At 39.3% G+C, this 15,275-nt stretch overlaps 1 protein-coding gene across 1 annotated transcript in view; it reads left to right on the forward strand.

The window, feature by feature from the left end:
* The first annotated feature begins 1,268 nt into the window (after positions 1-1,268).
* The window catches only part of xpo4 (exportin 4), a 76,727-nt gene continuing 62,720 nt past the window's right edge, over positions 1,269-15,275 (forward strand). Inside the window, exons 1-6 of the mRNA XM_085766059.1 lie at positions 1,269-1,390; positions 6,102-6,207; positions 7,220-7,361; positions 8,587-8,725; positions 11,283-11,399; positions 12,548-12,701. Of these exons, the coding sequence (XP_085622185.1) occupies positions 1,295-1,390; positions 6,102-6,207; positions 7,220-7,361; positions 8,587-8,725; positions 11,283-11,399; positions 12,548-12,701 (754 nt within the window). The 5' untranslated portion in view covers positions 1,269-1,294. The remainder of the gene's footprint in view (positions 1,391-6,101; positions 6,208-7,219; positions 7,362-8,586; positions 8,726-11,282; positions 11,400-12,547; positions 12,702-15,275) is intronic.

Raw genomic sequence — 15,275 nt, forward strand, 5'->3', positions numbered from 1 at the left:
TGCAAAACACAACGGCAAAAGAGAAAACACAACACAAAAAGAGAAAACACAACACAAAAAGAGAAAACACTACACAAAAAGAGAAAACACAACGGCAAAAGAGAAAACACAACACAAAAAGAGAAAACACAACACAAAAAGAGAAAACACAACGGCAAAAGAGAAAACACAACACAAAAAGAGAAAACACAACACAAAAAGAGAAAACACAACGGCAAAAGAGAAAACACAACACAAAAAGAGAAAACACTACACAAAAAGAGAAAACACAACGGCAAAAGAGAAAACACAACACAAAAAGAGAAAACACTACACAAAAAGAGAAAACACAACGGCAAAAGAGAAAACACAACGGCAAATCAGAAAACACAAAAGCAAAACATTTTGGGCAATACATAGCAGCCTCTGTGCTAGTCCCGCTTGCGATACTTTTTTTCCTACTATGGCCACGTCAAGACCCGCCTTACTCTGCCTCTGATTGGCTGCCTCTGCAAGGCTAAGCCTATCCCTGCATCTTACCCTAACCTTAACCACTCCCTTCACACGCCTAAACCAACCGTCTTTGCCTAAACCAGCCCGAGGGTACCTACCTTTTCCGGTTTGGTTAATGTCGTTGTGTTTTCTCTTTCTGTGTTGTGTTTTCTCTTTTGCTTTTGTGTTTTCTGATTTGCCGTTGTTTAGTAATTTGTCGTTGTGTTTTCTGATTTGCCGTTGTGTTTTCTCTTTTGCTTTTGTGTTTTCTGATTTGCCGTTGTGTTTTCTCTTTTGCTTTTGTGTTTTCTGATTTGCCGTTGTGTTTTCTCTTTTTGTGTTGTGTTTTCTCTTTTTGTGTTGTGTTTTCTCTTTTGCCGTTGTGTTTTCTCTTTTTGTGTTGTGTTTTCTCTTTTGCCGTTGTGTTTTCTCTTTTGCCGTTGTTGTCTGATTTGCCGTTGTGTTTTGCACTTCAGGGCCACCACAATCTATCTATCTATCTATCTATCTATCTATCTATCTATCTATCTATCTATCTATCTATCTATCTATCTATCTATCTATCTATCTATCTATCTATCTATCTATCTATCTATCTATCTATCTATCTATCTATCTATCTATCTATCTATCTATCTATCTATCTATCTATCTATCTATCTATCTATCTATCTATCTATCTATCTATCTATCTATCTATCTATCTATCTTTTAAAGCAGTTTCCAGCTCCGTTGCAGTTCCCTGGGCCTCCGCCTGGATGTATTATGCTGCTGCTGCTGCTGCTGCTGCTGCTCCATCGCTGTATCCCACAATGCAGAGCGCATGGCGCGTCATTGGAGAGGGACGACAATGATGGCGGCGGTGGTCGGTGCATCAGAAGTGATCACACAGCTGGAAAGCGCTGCCAAAGTTTTAATGGTGAGAAAACCAGCGTTAATCTTTTTTTAAAACACCTGCCGGCGGAGAAACAAAACTTACGTGTGTTTTTTAAACTTTGTGTCTTTGTGCGTGAGTTTTTACCGGTTGGTGACTCCCGCCGCCGCTGTTTGTCATGTTTGTTTGTCTCCTCTCTCGGGGTTTCTGTTGTTAAATGTGTTCAGCTGTTTATTTTCTCACAAAAACCGGAGGGAAACGATGACTGTCGCTATAAAAAAAAAACAAAAAAAAGAGACATAAATCCGCTCTTCACCGTTACCGTTACCGTTAACGTTACCCCCACTGTGTCCTCGTGTACCCTCCTCCTCCTCCCTAAAATATATCACCCCACGTTTGGACACTTTATTCTTTCCAACGCGGCTCAGGTTTATTTTATTTCCAGAAACTTCGCCCATTTCAGCTGTTCAACGTTGAATCAAGTTTCACTACACTACACTACCACACACACACACACACACACACACACACAGCTGCAGCATCTTTAGCTTTATAGCTTTAGCTTTTTTTTTTAGCTCAGCTTCCATTAAAAAAACTCACGTTTCCATCAAGTGTTTGCCCCCCTCCCTCACCCCTTCCCCCCCTCCTCATGCCCCCTCTCCCTCCAGCCTCCATTGGACCAAATGAACACACACACACACACATGAGCAGCTAGGAGCAAGTGGCTAACCATGTGTGTGCAATGCATGTCATGAGTGTGAGTGTGTGTAAGTTAAGCTAGCTGCTGCTGTCTGGTTGGTCTTTCCTCCTCTTTGCCATGTTGCTATATACAGTATATATTATACAGCTCTGGAAAAAATAAAGAGACCACTTCAAAATGACCAGTTCCTCTGGTTATTCATAGGTATGTGTTTTGTTTCATTCTGTACCCTACTGACAAATTGGAAATAAAGATATTGTCATTTAGAGCATTTTTTTTGTTGTTGCAGAAAATGGCAACAGGTCAAAATAACAAAAACAATTCTGGTGTTTTCAGACCTTGTATATAATAATGCAAAGAAAACAACACAACCTCTACAACACTACTTTTTAAACTTAGGAAGAGTTTAGAAATCAACATTGGTGGAATAATCCCAATTTTTAATCGCAGCAGTGTTTTTTTTTTAAAAATGTATTTATAATCTTTCTTCCTCATTAAATATGATCTGGTTCAGGTGATCAGCTAAGTAGAGTGAGATGTGCTTGTGTTGGAGTTCAATAGACACTGGAATCGATGGCTGCCATACATGTAGAGAAGCTGATTTATTAAGAACATTTTGGAGTGGTCTCTTTATTTTTTTCCAGAGCTGTATATATTTATTATTAGTAGTATTATTTAAATACATTTAATGGGTTTTAAACTGGACACAGTGCTGCCGCTGTTGTTGTCGCGTTGTTTATATGTGATACTGACTGAGACATGTGTCTGGTGCTCTAGTACAGTAGCTAATAGAGCTTTGCCTAGTGTTGTCGACCACCTTAAGACCCTAAATGGAGGCATTTTGCTCCTAAAATTTGTTGTTAATTAGGGTACTACTGCACTCCTAGTAAAAAAAGTTAGTCTCGAGCCCTGCAAGACTTTGAGGAGGTCGAGACCGAGTCAAGACCAAGACCAAATCAATGCGAGACCATTTTTAAAGACCTACTGTATTGAATGCCAGTAATATAAATCATATGGCTTGATATTTACATTATTCCTCCTCACTAAAGAGAAAAAATGATTTTATATGGAATCTAAACCATATTTAATTGAAACAAAGTTTGGATTAAACAGAAGAACATAGCACAGAACCTGTTGGAAGTCTTCAGTATCCACTGTTGACACTGGTGCAACCAAGTCTTTCAGATGGTTACTCAAGCAGATACTTTTTTTTTTTTAGTTTGCTACTGTCATGATGTAGTGTCATGCACTTGGTTTTATCTCATACTGTTGATAAATGTTCTGTATTTTTAGATTAGCCGCCTATGGACTGGTGTTGAAAATTAGCACTTGTGCTAAACACACTCAAGCAAAGCATCTGGTCTGTCCACTGGAACAGTCTTAATGTATTTGTGATGTCCATATCAAATAAATAAACATAACATAACAGTTTTAATTATCTTATAGTTATTGAATGGTTTAGTGAGTGAGCGACAGACATTTGCGGTTAAAAAAAAGAAGAAGATGCCACTGCAGCTGTGGTCTTGCTGGTCTGGACCGAGACCTTTAAAATGTGGTCTGAAGACCGGTCTTGGGAACTACAACACTAGCTTTGCCTTCCCGTGGTGGTCAGCAGGTGTCCTCTGAGTTTCATCATCTGTACTTCGATAATTATCGTTACTTACATACAGTAGCAGCACGTTTCATACATGAAATGCTGCTCAAAGTGTTTTACATTCAAGAGTGAAGTGTAACAAAATGTACTCTAAGAGAGTACCTCCCTCTCATACACAAGTACTTTTAATAGTGAAGTCGCATTATTATACATAATACATACATACGTTTTACAATTCAGGCCGGCTGCACCTGTACAGGACGTGACGTGAGAGAGGGAGTTGGAGCATAAACTGATAAAAGGTCAGATAGGTTACAAGGTGCCAGACCACAGAGTGCTTTAAAAAGTAAGATGACTTTAAAATCGATCCTAAATGCTGTATAGGAGGTCTGTGTAGAGAGGTGAAAAGTGAAGTCAGAGTCAGTCATGTTAATGTAGTAAATGTACTGATCTTCCTTCCTATACATCTTGGTGTTTGACACAGAGCTCGTTGTGATATAAAGTCGTCCAGCTGGACAGGACTGAGCTCACGTATCTGTCACAGATGCGCTATGTACACTATGTAATGTACTTTTGGTTTCTCTCCAACACTGTTGCTTAGAGTCAGGAAAAAGGTCGGCTCTTGTTTCATTTTGAACCTAAAACTCTGCTTTCCTTTCCTTATTTATTATTTATTTACTTTTGCAGCCTTTATCATAGTTGATTAAATAATAACTGACAGATAATAAGTGCAGAAAGATGCAACAAAGGGTCTCGGCTGCAATCAAAATTATCCAATGGCCAAAAAGTCTGGATACTTTGTAAATCATAGATTAAAATCTAATTAATCATAATGACCAATACATTTTTCAATTTTTATAAATTAAAAAGTGAGATTTTTTTTATTTTTTTATATTATGTGTCTATTTTCGATTTGATGACAGCGCCATGCTTCAAAAAAAGTTGAGTCGCTGCACAAAATATAAATAGAGGCAGCATGTGATGATTTTTAAAACATCTAAACTCCATATTTACTTGGAAATTGGACAGTTTGTGTGGAAATTTGTCGCCAGCAACAAGTTTCAAAAAAGTTGGGACAAGTTCTGTTGAATCATCTCTTCTTTTGTAATGTTATTGTTTAACACAGCGTCCTTAACTTTTGTTTGGAAACGGGGTTGTATGTCTTCATGTCATCACCAGTGAGAAGTTTAGGCTCCTCTCTGGTCCCAAAGGTGTGTGTGTGTGTGTGAGATGAGGCAGTAAAGTCATCGCTGCATGCTGCTGGTGAGGCTGCTGAAATGAATGGCGAGCAGGTGGCCAGTTCCAGTAGTCGGTCGTACGGAGCTGCTAATCCGACAACAAATCCACACACACAATAATTGTGCGTGCGCACACAAAAAAACGACACATGAAAGCAGCTCTCGAGCCACGAGAAATGACAAACCTGCCCTGCACATGTCTCCATCAGTCATCATGTTTCAGGCGGAGCTGCACGCACACATACAAACATGGCTGGACAGTAGATGTGAATTAGTTTTTATGCATTTTCTATATCATTTACTGCAAATTAAGGTTTTTTTTCCATTTTTGTTTCACTCTGGTTCTCGTCTCTTCCTCTATATTTTTTACCTTCTTTTCATATTTATTTGCTATGTTTTGCAGCAGATTGTATAGAGGCACAGGTTGCAGTTATGTCTTTTCTACTGAACCTTTATAATCAATACATACAAATTGGAAATGTCAGGTTGTGCCATTGCTTTAACATGCTAATAGCCAAACTTATATGTGATTTCCCATTAGTTTAAACATTTTGATCCACAGTAACTCTGTTTTAGCACATCTCAGTCTGGTAATTTCCTCTTATTTACATTTATTGAAATAATCATGGAAGTAAATAAAGCTCGTCATTGAGCTTAAAAATTTAAATGATCTTGCTGTGTTGTGTGTCCGTCTTCATCGTACTGTGTTTTAAGTGTGTGTGTGTGTGTGTGTGTCCGTGTCCTCGGATAAAAGGGTCTTTCTTTCCTCTGCTGCCTTCAGCCGCAGAGTTGCTTTTGCAATCAAGCCTGGAATGTGACTTTCCTGCTGAGCTGCACGATGGCAACACTCCTCAGTAAATGTGTGTGTGTGTGTGTGTGTTGCTCTTTCTCAATTTTATCATCACACATTTTGAACTCTCTATTATTATTATTATTATTATTATTATTATTATTATGGAGGGTTTTCTGTGTGTTTTTTTTGTACTTCATAAGGTAAGTATGAATCCGATGTTGACATCATTCATGGTTTGTCCTAAACGAGTCCCTCATGGTGGTTCTGGTCCGTAATGAACTCTCTGAGCCTCCAACAGAAACCAGGCCTGCTCTGCTCCCCGTCTGTGGCTGCTCCTCCTCCTCCTGCTGCTGCTGCTCCTCTGTCGACTCTCGCTCACAGAAAAAATGAGTTTCTCATCTCTAAATGCTAATTTTGTTTGTTGTTTACAGGCACCGCCGTCCATGGTCAGCACAGAACAGAGGCAGCATGCTGAACACGTATTCCTCTCCTTCAGGAAATCCAAATCCCCTTTTGCCATCTGCAAGCACATCTTAGGTAACTGTTGACTTAATCCATCAGTTAGAATTGTTTATTTAAAATATACATGTTTTTAATAAACATTTATTTACATAAAATACACAGTTTTCTTATTATATAACTGGGAGCAGTAGAGTTGGTCCTCATGAATCTCGGTCAAGGGCAAAGCTACAGGTGAAAATATGTTAATTTGTCTTTGAGGACCGGTGATGCCACAGAATACATAATAAAACATTTTCTTGGTTTTCCAATTTTTATAGCCATTTCGAAATAAGATTTGTAAAAGATTAAAAAATTATTAATTCCATCAGTAATTTAAAATAAATAGATGTAGAAAATGCCACATAAACTAATTAAAAGTAGTAAACCATTTACAGTATAGTACTGTACATCCTACATCCAAATTCATGAATATATAATCGGAACAACCACCTGTTGTTCAGCTGCTTTCCCTTTTTACATTGGCTCATTAGCATAGTCATTTAGTTTCTTTCTCTCTTGTCTCTTTTAGCTTTTCTTATGGCTGCAACTTGTCATTTAATGTTATTATTACATTAATCTGCAGATTATTATTTTTTCAGTAATTTATGAGTTGGTCTCTGAAATCAGAAAATTGTGGAAAAATGAACATCCCAGAGCTCAAATGCTAAATTGTTCAAGGCTGAAACAGTTGGTTGATTATTTGATTGGACGATTGCTAGAAAATTTAGTTTTATTTTCCCCTTCCAGCCACCCAATGTGAGAATTTGATATTTGTTTCTGTTGTTATCTAAAGGGACTTTTGGACAAAACAATTTAAAGAGTCACACAGTGATTAAAGAAATTATGACGGCTAATATTCTTTACATTAACTAACACTTCTGTTTAAATCACTAGCTGGGTAACAGTTTCTATCCCTAATGCAAGTTAATGCAAACTACTTAAATGCTTTTATTTACAAATAAACATAGTTTCCCCAGCAATCTGTTTGCCATCTCTTCGTCTGCTGCATCAGAGTCATTTTGTCTCCGTCTCTTCTCTCCCTCTGCAGAGACCAGTAAGGTGGACTATGTGCTGTTCCAGGCGGCCACCGCCATCATGGAGGCCGTCGTACGGGAGTGGATCCTGCTGGAGAAAACCAGCATCGAGTCGCTGCGGGCATTCCTCCTCACCTACGTCTTACAGAGACCCAAGTAAGAAAAACTGGACATAAAGAGAAACTATGAGTGAGACCTGTGTAGCGTGTTTGACCTTTTATTGACCTGCACTGAGTGAAGTGGTGAGAGTCGCAACAACATAAATAGACCTCAGCTCCCGTTATGTAAGTTTACAGAGGAGGAAACTGTGCAGCAAGTCGAGGGGATTAATATTCATCAACAAAGATTTTCCATAATTTATCTTGCAGATAATAATAATGATGATAAAATCAGGGTTGTTTTTTGGGTTAACTCACAGCTTGAGTGGTTTGACTCTGTTTCCTACTGGCTGGCTCTTATATAATTTAAGTTACTTCTGGTAAAACAGTGGAAAGCTTCGGTCTGCTGCAGCATCTTCATCATAAACTTCTCTCCTTCACCTGGCTGTGCTAGAACAAGTATTATGTAGGCTGCTCTTTAAGGTGGAAGAGTATCATTTGGAATGGCAGATAAATATTCCTATATATTGGAAGTTTAATGATGTTTTTAAGCTTATTAAACTAAGAGTGTGTGCTTGCATTGATCATTTTCACAAAAAGATGGGCACACCAGATGTAGCAGAAGCTAATTTCCATGTGTTGTCCAAACATAAACACAAAGCACACACCATACAATAAAACAATGCATACAAAACAGCCAATACACACCGAACTTTAAACCACATTCACCACAATAGCAAAAAGAAGAGAAGTGCTTGTGTTTACCGATTTGTGCATATGAATTCTTTTTTTTATATTATTTCAAAGTTTCAGGTCATTTGTGATTAAAACAATTAATTAACTTTTGTTAAAAAAAACAATTAATCATAAAAAAACAAGACTTCTTAGGCTAACAAGTTTCTCTACAAAGAAAATAAATCAGCATTTTGTTGAATACAATTTTCTCTCTTTACTAATTAAATCTATACTGATGCTTTTACTTGTTAGTTTATAAACAGCGGAGGAGAAGCACAGGTTACAGTCGCTGCAACGTCCAGTTTGAGTTAACAAACTTTTCTCCACAAACCAACAACCTCAGCCAAAGAAAACAGAGCTGCAGCTGTGACACACACACACACACACACACACTCTCACAGCTCCTCTTTCACTTTATTTTCCCGTCCTTAGTCTCTCTGTCATTGTTTGCTTCACCTCAGACAATCTCTGTTGCATTCACTGACCTGTTTCTCTGCTTCAATTAACCCGTCGATCGATCGCCTCCCTCTCTGTTTTTCTGCCTGCAGCCTGCAGAAGTACGTCCGTGAGCAGATCCTGTTGGCCGTGGCGGTCATCGTGAAGAGAGGCTCTCTGGACAAATCCATCAACTGCAAAAGCATCTTCCATGAGGTCGGGCAGCTCATCAGCAGCGGGAACCCCACAGTGGTAAGAGAGAGAGCATCTACTGACTCATGTTTTACAGCACGTAACAGTAATAGGGCTGTTTGGCTGCAAGACACGTTATCAAATGTTTGTCAAACCTTTTTGTATAGATGCTTTTTGATCTTGGAGGAAAGACAACTTAATGCACACAGCTTTAAAAAATTCACACTTTCTCCATTTTGGACCAAACAAAGACTCTCAGTTTCAGGTTCAGATACTTCAGCAGATCATCTGTTAATCATTTAGACATTCATTTAGTAAATATGTTTGTGTTCTTTGTGGAGCTTCAAACTTCGCAGGTGAACTGCAAACTGCCTAGTTTAATGGAGAAACTATGTTCTTGCTTTGACCGATCCACTAGAGAAAAAGGTTTCTGTTGTCAGTTTCTGTTGTCAGTTATTTAGGTTTGCTCCACACAACACCGTTAGACTCACACGGGGCTTGTCAAAAGGAAGTGTTTTATTATTAATTAGAGGCTTTTTAACTTTTTGTAGTTATTTATATTTTATCTAAAGTTTACTGCAGTGTTTTGCTGAGGCCATATAGGACAATAAAACCTATTTATTGTTAAACAGTGAAGTGTTAAGCCTTTATTTCCTCAAGTGTTTAAATCATATTTGAGGGATCATTGCAAAAAAGGTGTGTTTATGTAAACATGAGGAACATTTCAATATCGGCTGCACTGTAATTACAGTTAACCTGGTCAGTGAACGCCTCGGTGTCAAACACCGTCTGTACAATTGGATTCAGGACAGTGCAGAGTGATACAGATCATGAGGTGTGATAATGAGATTTGACAGTTTGATTGGCACCGTTTTGTCGACTCTCACTGTAAATTGTGTTTTTCCCCAAAATGACACGAAAACTTGATGTTTGTTTCTGACACGTTTGAGCCATTAAATGAATTCTTTCTTAGGATCAAAGCTTTTTGATCATGTTTATTGTGTTTGTGAATGGATGGAGCACATTTTGTGTTACTGCTTACAGACTTCCTGTTCGAGTTCTGGCTCAGATTACACACAAAGCTCCGGTTGAAAGTTTAAAAAACTGGCACAAAGGCCGAGCTGCGACCGAAGCTCCAGGCTTGTTCCTGTGGTTGGGAATAAAAGGAGAATCTCTGTTTCTCTCTGCACAACATGCACTCACATCAGTTTTATGTTGAGATGTTTTTCACGGATGTTTAGATGTTTGTGGCTGCTGCTGTTGTGTAAAATGCTCACGTGACTTTATGGACTGAACGTTGTCGGATGTGAGCTGAGCTCAGCTGTGTGTGTTGGTACGACTTTGTCTCAGTGCTGCCGTGTTTCTGTTGTTAATCCAGTAGGTGGCACTGTTTCATTTATTATCGAATACAAAACCCCCACACAGGAAAAAGTCTGAGGGAAAGACGGCTGCAGGTTGAATCAGCAGGTGATGTCACTGAGAAAGATGCACAAAATCTAACAGGTCTTTAAATTAAAATTCAAGTTAGGTGGTTTTAAGGGATAAAAACCCTTTCAATTAAGAAAGGACTTGATCTGATTCTCTCTGTCTGATGTTTAAACGAGGAAGTGCTGTAACAGATACTGGATAAATTGATTATTGACAGTTGCACTAAAGGACTAAAAACCTCTGCACTTGACACCAAAGAAGAACCACAGAGTCCTTCTCACTGGGCAGCACATAAACTAAACTTAGTAACAACATTTTGGAACAAACCTGTGTTTGTCTGTAAGGTTTTGACTGAGGATTGAAATGTTGTATAGTGAGAATTTAAATGCCGGCTGGTGCATATGAGCTTCTTGTGGTTTCTCCATTAGTCTTTCTTGGTGATGGACTCTAATCAGTTGTGGCTGTGTAAATTAAAATAAAAATGTTGAATATGCAGGTTTTAACCTCACAAATATGACGACTTCCTGCTTTTCTCTGCTTTAGAATAATGTAAACATGTCAATATCTTTTAGTTTTGGGGCAGTTGGTCTTTTAAAACACTTTTACCTTCAACTTAAATGTAATTATCCTGCCTGTTACAGCCCTAAAGCCTGAATTATATGAACTGTAACCCCTGTTCATTAGCCTCTAAGCTCTGATGTATTAGTCTGTGTTTGTCCTTTAATAACCTGTAAACAGTGATGTTCATCTAAGAGTTTGTTGCACTAGTTATGTTGTACATTGTACCACATATTAACCGTATAGATGATACAGTTTAGACCAGTGCTGGTGTCCTGTTGCAGTTCAGTGCTTCAGTGTTTTGTTTCACTCTGTGAAGATGATTTAGTTGTGGCACAGAGAGAGAGAACAAGATGTTTTCCCAAAGATTTCAGTCTTTTTTTTTTTATGTTTTATGTTTTGTTTTCCCAGCCGTCTAACCACCAACCACCACTTCTCTTAATGTTTTGCAGCTGCTCCGTTTACTTTGTGCATTGCATTGTGGGTCAATTCAAGCTACATGCAAACTTGTTTTCTGAAATTCTGTTCCTGTCTAAAACTCTTGGGTCTTAACTGATGATTCTTGATGTGGTTTGACCCCCATTAATAACACTAACTCCTTGTTTTATAACCTCTGACCTCTGTGTTGCAGCAAACACTGGCCTGCTCCATCCTGACCGCTCTGCTCAGCGAGTTCTCCAGCTCCAGTAAGACCAGCAGCATCGGCCTCAGCATGGAGTTTCACGGCAGCTGCAAGCGCCTCTTCCAGGTTTGTTCTTCCATCTCTTTCCTCAACTCATGCTCTCTGTGTGTGTGTGTGTGTGTGTGTGTGTGTGTGTGGTCGTTAAAACACTGTGTCCTCTCTCTCTCTGTTCTCGATATGCTGTGGCAATCAGACTCTGTAATTCCTTCTGTAGGAGATGAACATAAACTAGGGATGCACAAGTAACTTTTTTTTGAAACTGATAAGTTTCTGCTTCCAAAGACTATTGAGGACCTGCGATATATCATGACATCAATACTATAAACAAAACCAAAAACTGTTTTTACTCTTTAAATGAAGATATTCAATTAGCAAGCCTTTCAAACATTTGCTAAAAGATATCAAACAAAACTATTTGATGACTGCCGTCATGTTCTCTGTTGACAAACGTATGTAATGTGCTGCATTCACGTGTTGACGGGAGTTCCCAGTTCCCGGTTTGCGAGCCGTTCTTCCGACCTTTTTATGTTCATATTTCTATGGTTTATGTGTAACATGGATAATGGGTAAAATACTGTGGATAAGACGTTGATATCAAGTCAAATCGGCAACTACCAAAATTATGACCGAGTTGACAAGATTGTTTCTGACATGAGGGAGTATTCTGGTGAAAAGAATTTTCACCAGCATTCACCTTAGACAATAAAGGCTATTTGATTTGATTTGATTTAGGCCGTTCAGGTTTGATATATATGAGTGAAAAGCGCCTGATCAAAAAAACGACCCACACCGCAGTGTTGACCAAACTATCTTATCCGGGATATTCTTTATGATATCGGACTTATCGGAATGACGTCAAAATTTCCTGATATCGGCCCGATAATACCTAACATAAACAGTAACAAAATGTGCAAAATACAACAATATACCTAGTTTTTGAATTATGTTTTAGGCCTTTTTGCACTAGTATTGTATTTAGATTATGTTCTGGCTGTTCCTTTTGCACCAGTAGAGTATATTTTTATTGTTTTAGACATTGTAGGATACATTTTATCATATACATTTCCTCTTTGTATTTTATTTATTTCCTTTGCACATTTTCTTTTGGAGCAACTTGGCATAGGAATTTCCTTCGGGATGAATAAAGTTCTGTCTGTCCATCTAACCCCCGTCCCGTCCCGTCCCGTCCCGTCCCGTCCTCACTCTCTTCCCAGGAGGAGGGCCTCCGTCAGATCTTCGTGTTGACCATGGAGGTGCTGCAGGAGTTCAGCCGCCGGGAGAACCTCAACGCTCAGATGTCGTCGGTCTTTCAGCGCTACCTGGCTCTGGCCAACCAGGTCCTCAGCTGGAACTTCCTGCCGCCCAATCATATCCTTTTATTTGTCACCGCCGGGCAGGATACCACACCTCCGCTGGCCTGCGTCGTAAATATGACAGTTTCATAGAGGTCAGTCTCCTGCTCCTCACGTCACGTCACTTCGCATTAAGTTACAGTGGTCTTTTGTTTTGATTTCAACCATCACTTTTATTGGTTTGAGTGGAATCTGGCTCTTTGACACGGCTGCACTAAAGTTTCCACCAGAATTCAGCAAGGGAACAAAATAAAATACAAAACCAGATGATCAGCTGATGTAACTATTATAATAATTTGAATATTTGCTCCCAGACACCTTTATCCTCATCCATTATCAAGGCTTTTTTGCTGATGATACCTGTTTTAGTTTAGTTTAGTTTTATTCGATCTTTTGCTCAAATTATTTACAGTCAAGCATCAATCACAATCAATCAACCTTCAATAATACATTCCTTAATTCAAACTTAGCTCATAAATATTACAAAGATCGAAAAGGTGTAGGCTGAAGCTATCCAGCTTATAAGTACCTACCCTTTAATTCATAATTTCAGTTAAACCATTCAAGGTTTCAGTGTAACAGAAAGAAGTAGATATCTTATAATTAGCAAACGAAGCCAAAATAAAGGAAAAATAAATAAATCGGTGACTAGAAGCATCAGTTCCCAGCTACAGGTCATGGGTTTAATGAAATTGGCCGATAATCTATCCAAAATTAGGTCGGCAGACAATAAAAAATTATAAAATGTGTTGATTTCTAAACAGTCTACATGTTATGATTGAAATGTGGAGATGTTTTTAATTTATCTGAACATCTCACCATCTGCTTTGTGCCTGCCGGCTTTTAAGGTTTCTATAAAAAAAGAAAAGAAAAGAAAAAAAGGCCCAGATTGGTGGCCTCAAGTAGAAAGATAAGACGCATGTTGGAAAGAGGAGAAAAGAACAGGTTTAAGATATAAAAAGAAAAGATCATTGTCAGTCTGGAAAACCGGCAGAGCGGACAGTTTCAGGTTAAAGACGATAAGCTCCTCCTCCTCACTGTGTGTTTTTCCTCTTAGAAGCTCATTAGTTGGGCGAATATAAATGAGTTATTTTGTGTAGATGAGCATGAATTGTCTATAGTGGTTAATGCTTTGTGTGTGTGCAAGTGTGTGTGTGTGTGTGTGTGTTGGGTTTCTTTAGAAATATGTGACACCAGGAATGTGTGTCTGCCCGTCAGTTTAGCTTTGTAGTTCATCTCTTGTGCACACATCCGCATTATCTTTGCAGTTGGCCGCATTGTTGAGCGAACTTAGGCACTTGGTGTGTGTGTGTGTGTGTGTGTGTGTGTGTGTGTGTGTGTGTGTGTGTGTCTCCGGGCTCATTACGGCCTAAATCCCGACCAGCCTGGCATCCTCTCTGCCTGTCTGAGCGGATCTGTGAGTGGCGCTTGCTGCCACCCAGGGCCATGTATCACTTTCAAAGAGGTGTCTGTGCGTCCATCCCCGTGTCATTCCAGCAGCACGCCGCCGCCCCCGCCTTGGCTTGTTGAGGCTCCCCTTGGTATGCCCGGCATGCTCGGTTCAATATGTGCGTGTGTGCTCGAAGATTGCACTTTTATGCACCGTGCGTGTGCGTATCGTACCGTGTGTGTATTAGCTGTAGTAGCTGCAGTCAATTTTTAGACACTTCAGGAGTTTGATTTCGTCTGGGCGTGTAAGTGAAGCCGTCGGAGCGGTGACATGTGAGGGATCGTCTTAGGTTGAGGCAGAGGCAGGAAAACTGTTGTCATGGAAATGATTCAGTCACTAGTCTCTCAGTATTTATAGGTTTGTTTACATTGCACATGCAATTAGGTGATATCATACCAAGCAGCCAACTCTATAATTAAAGGGATAGTTCCACATTTTTGGCAGATTCTCCTATCATCATAATCCCTATAGTCATAGCAGTAGGTTCATTACCTTTAATTATCGGTGCATGTTGTTTTGAGATCGGCGGGGCAGAGACGTGAGCTGCTCAGTGAACACAATGGAGGTGAACGGTGCAGGTCCCCTGTCCCTCATCAAACTCATCAAATACACAATCCAACAACTCCAAAACGTTCTGGTGGACAAATTGTGAGCTGCACATTCACCACGCTATGAAATAATCATGTATAATTATGTAACATTACAACACATGAAGCAAATACTCTGAACTTCATGCGCTTTTGAAGTCACTCCGCCCAGCAGCCGTGTCTGGAATTCATTTGCCTCAAAAACAACTCTGTCTCATAATGTTAGTTTATTATTTCATAGCGTTGTGGAGTTGTTGGATTGTGTATTTGATGAGTTTGATGAGGGACAGGGGACCTGCACCGTTCACCTCCATTGTGTTCACTGAGCAGCTCACGTCTCTGCCCCGCCGATCTCAAAACAACACCGATAATTAAAGGTAAGGAACCTACTGCTATGACTATAGTGTTGAACTATCCCTTTAACATCCCAGTGTGTGTTTTGAGTCGTCATGGACACAGTTGAGGATCGCTTAATGAAATCCATAGACCAGACCTCTGACTGTGACAGGGTAAATTGAATTTAATACTAATTTAATTCTACAAATAAGGAAGG

This window comes from Trachurus japonicus, chromosome 21 (assembly GCF_045865225.1).
Source record: "Trachurus japonicus isolate A0001 chromosome 21, Traja_1.0".
In the NCBI taxonomy this organism is placed as follows: domain Eukaryota; kingdom Metazoa; phylum Chordata; class Actinopteri; order Carangiformes; family Carangidae; genus Trachurus; species Trachurus japonicus.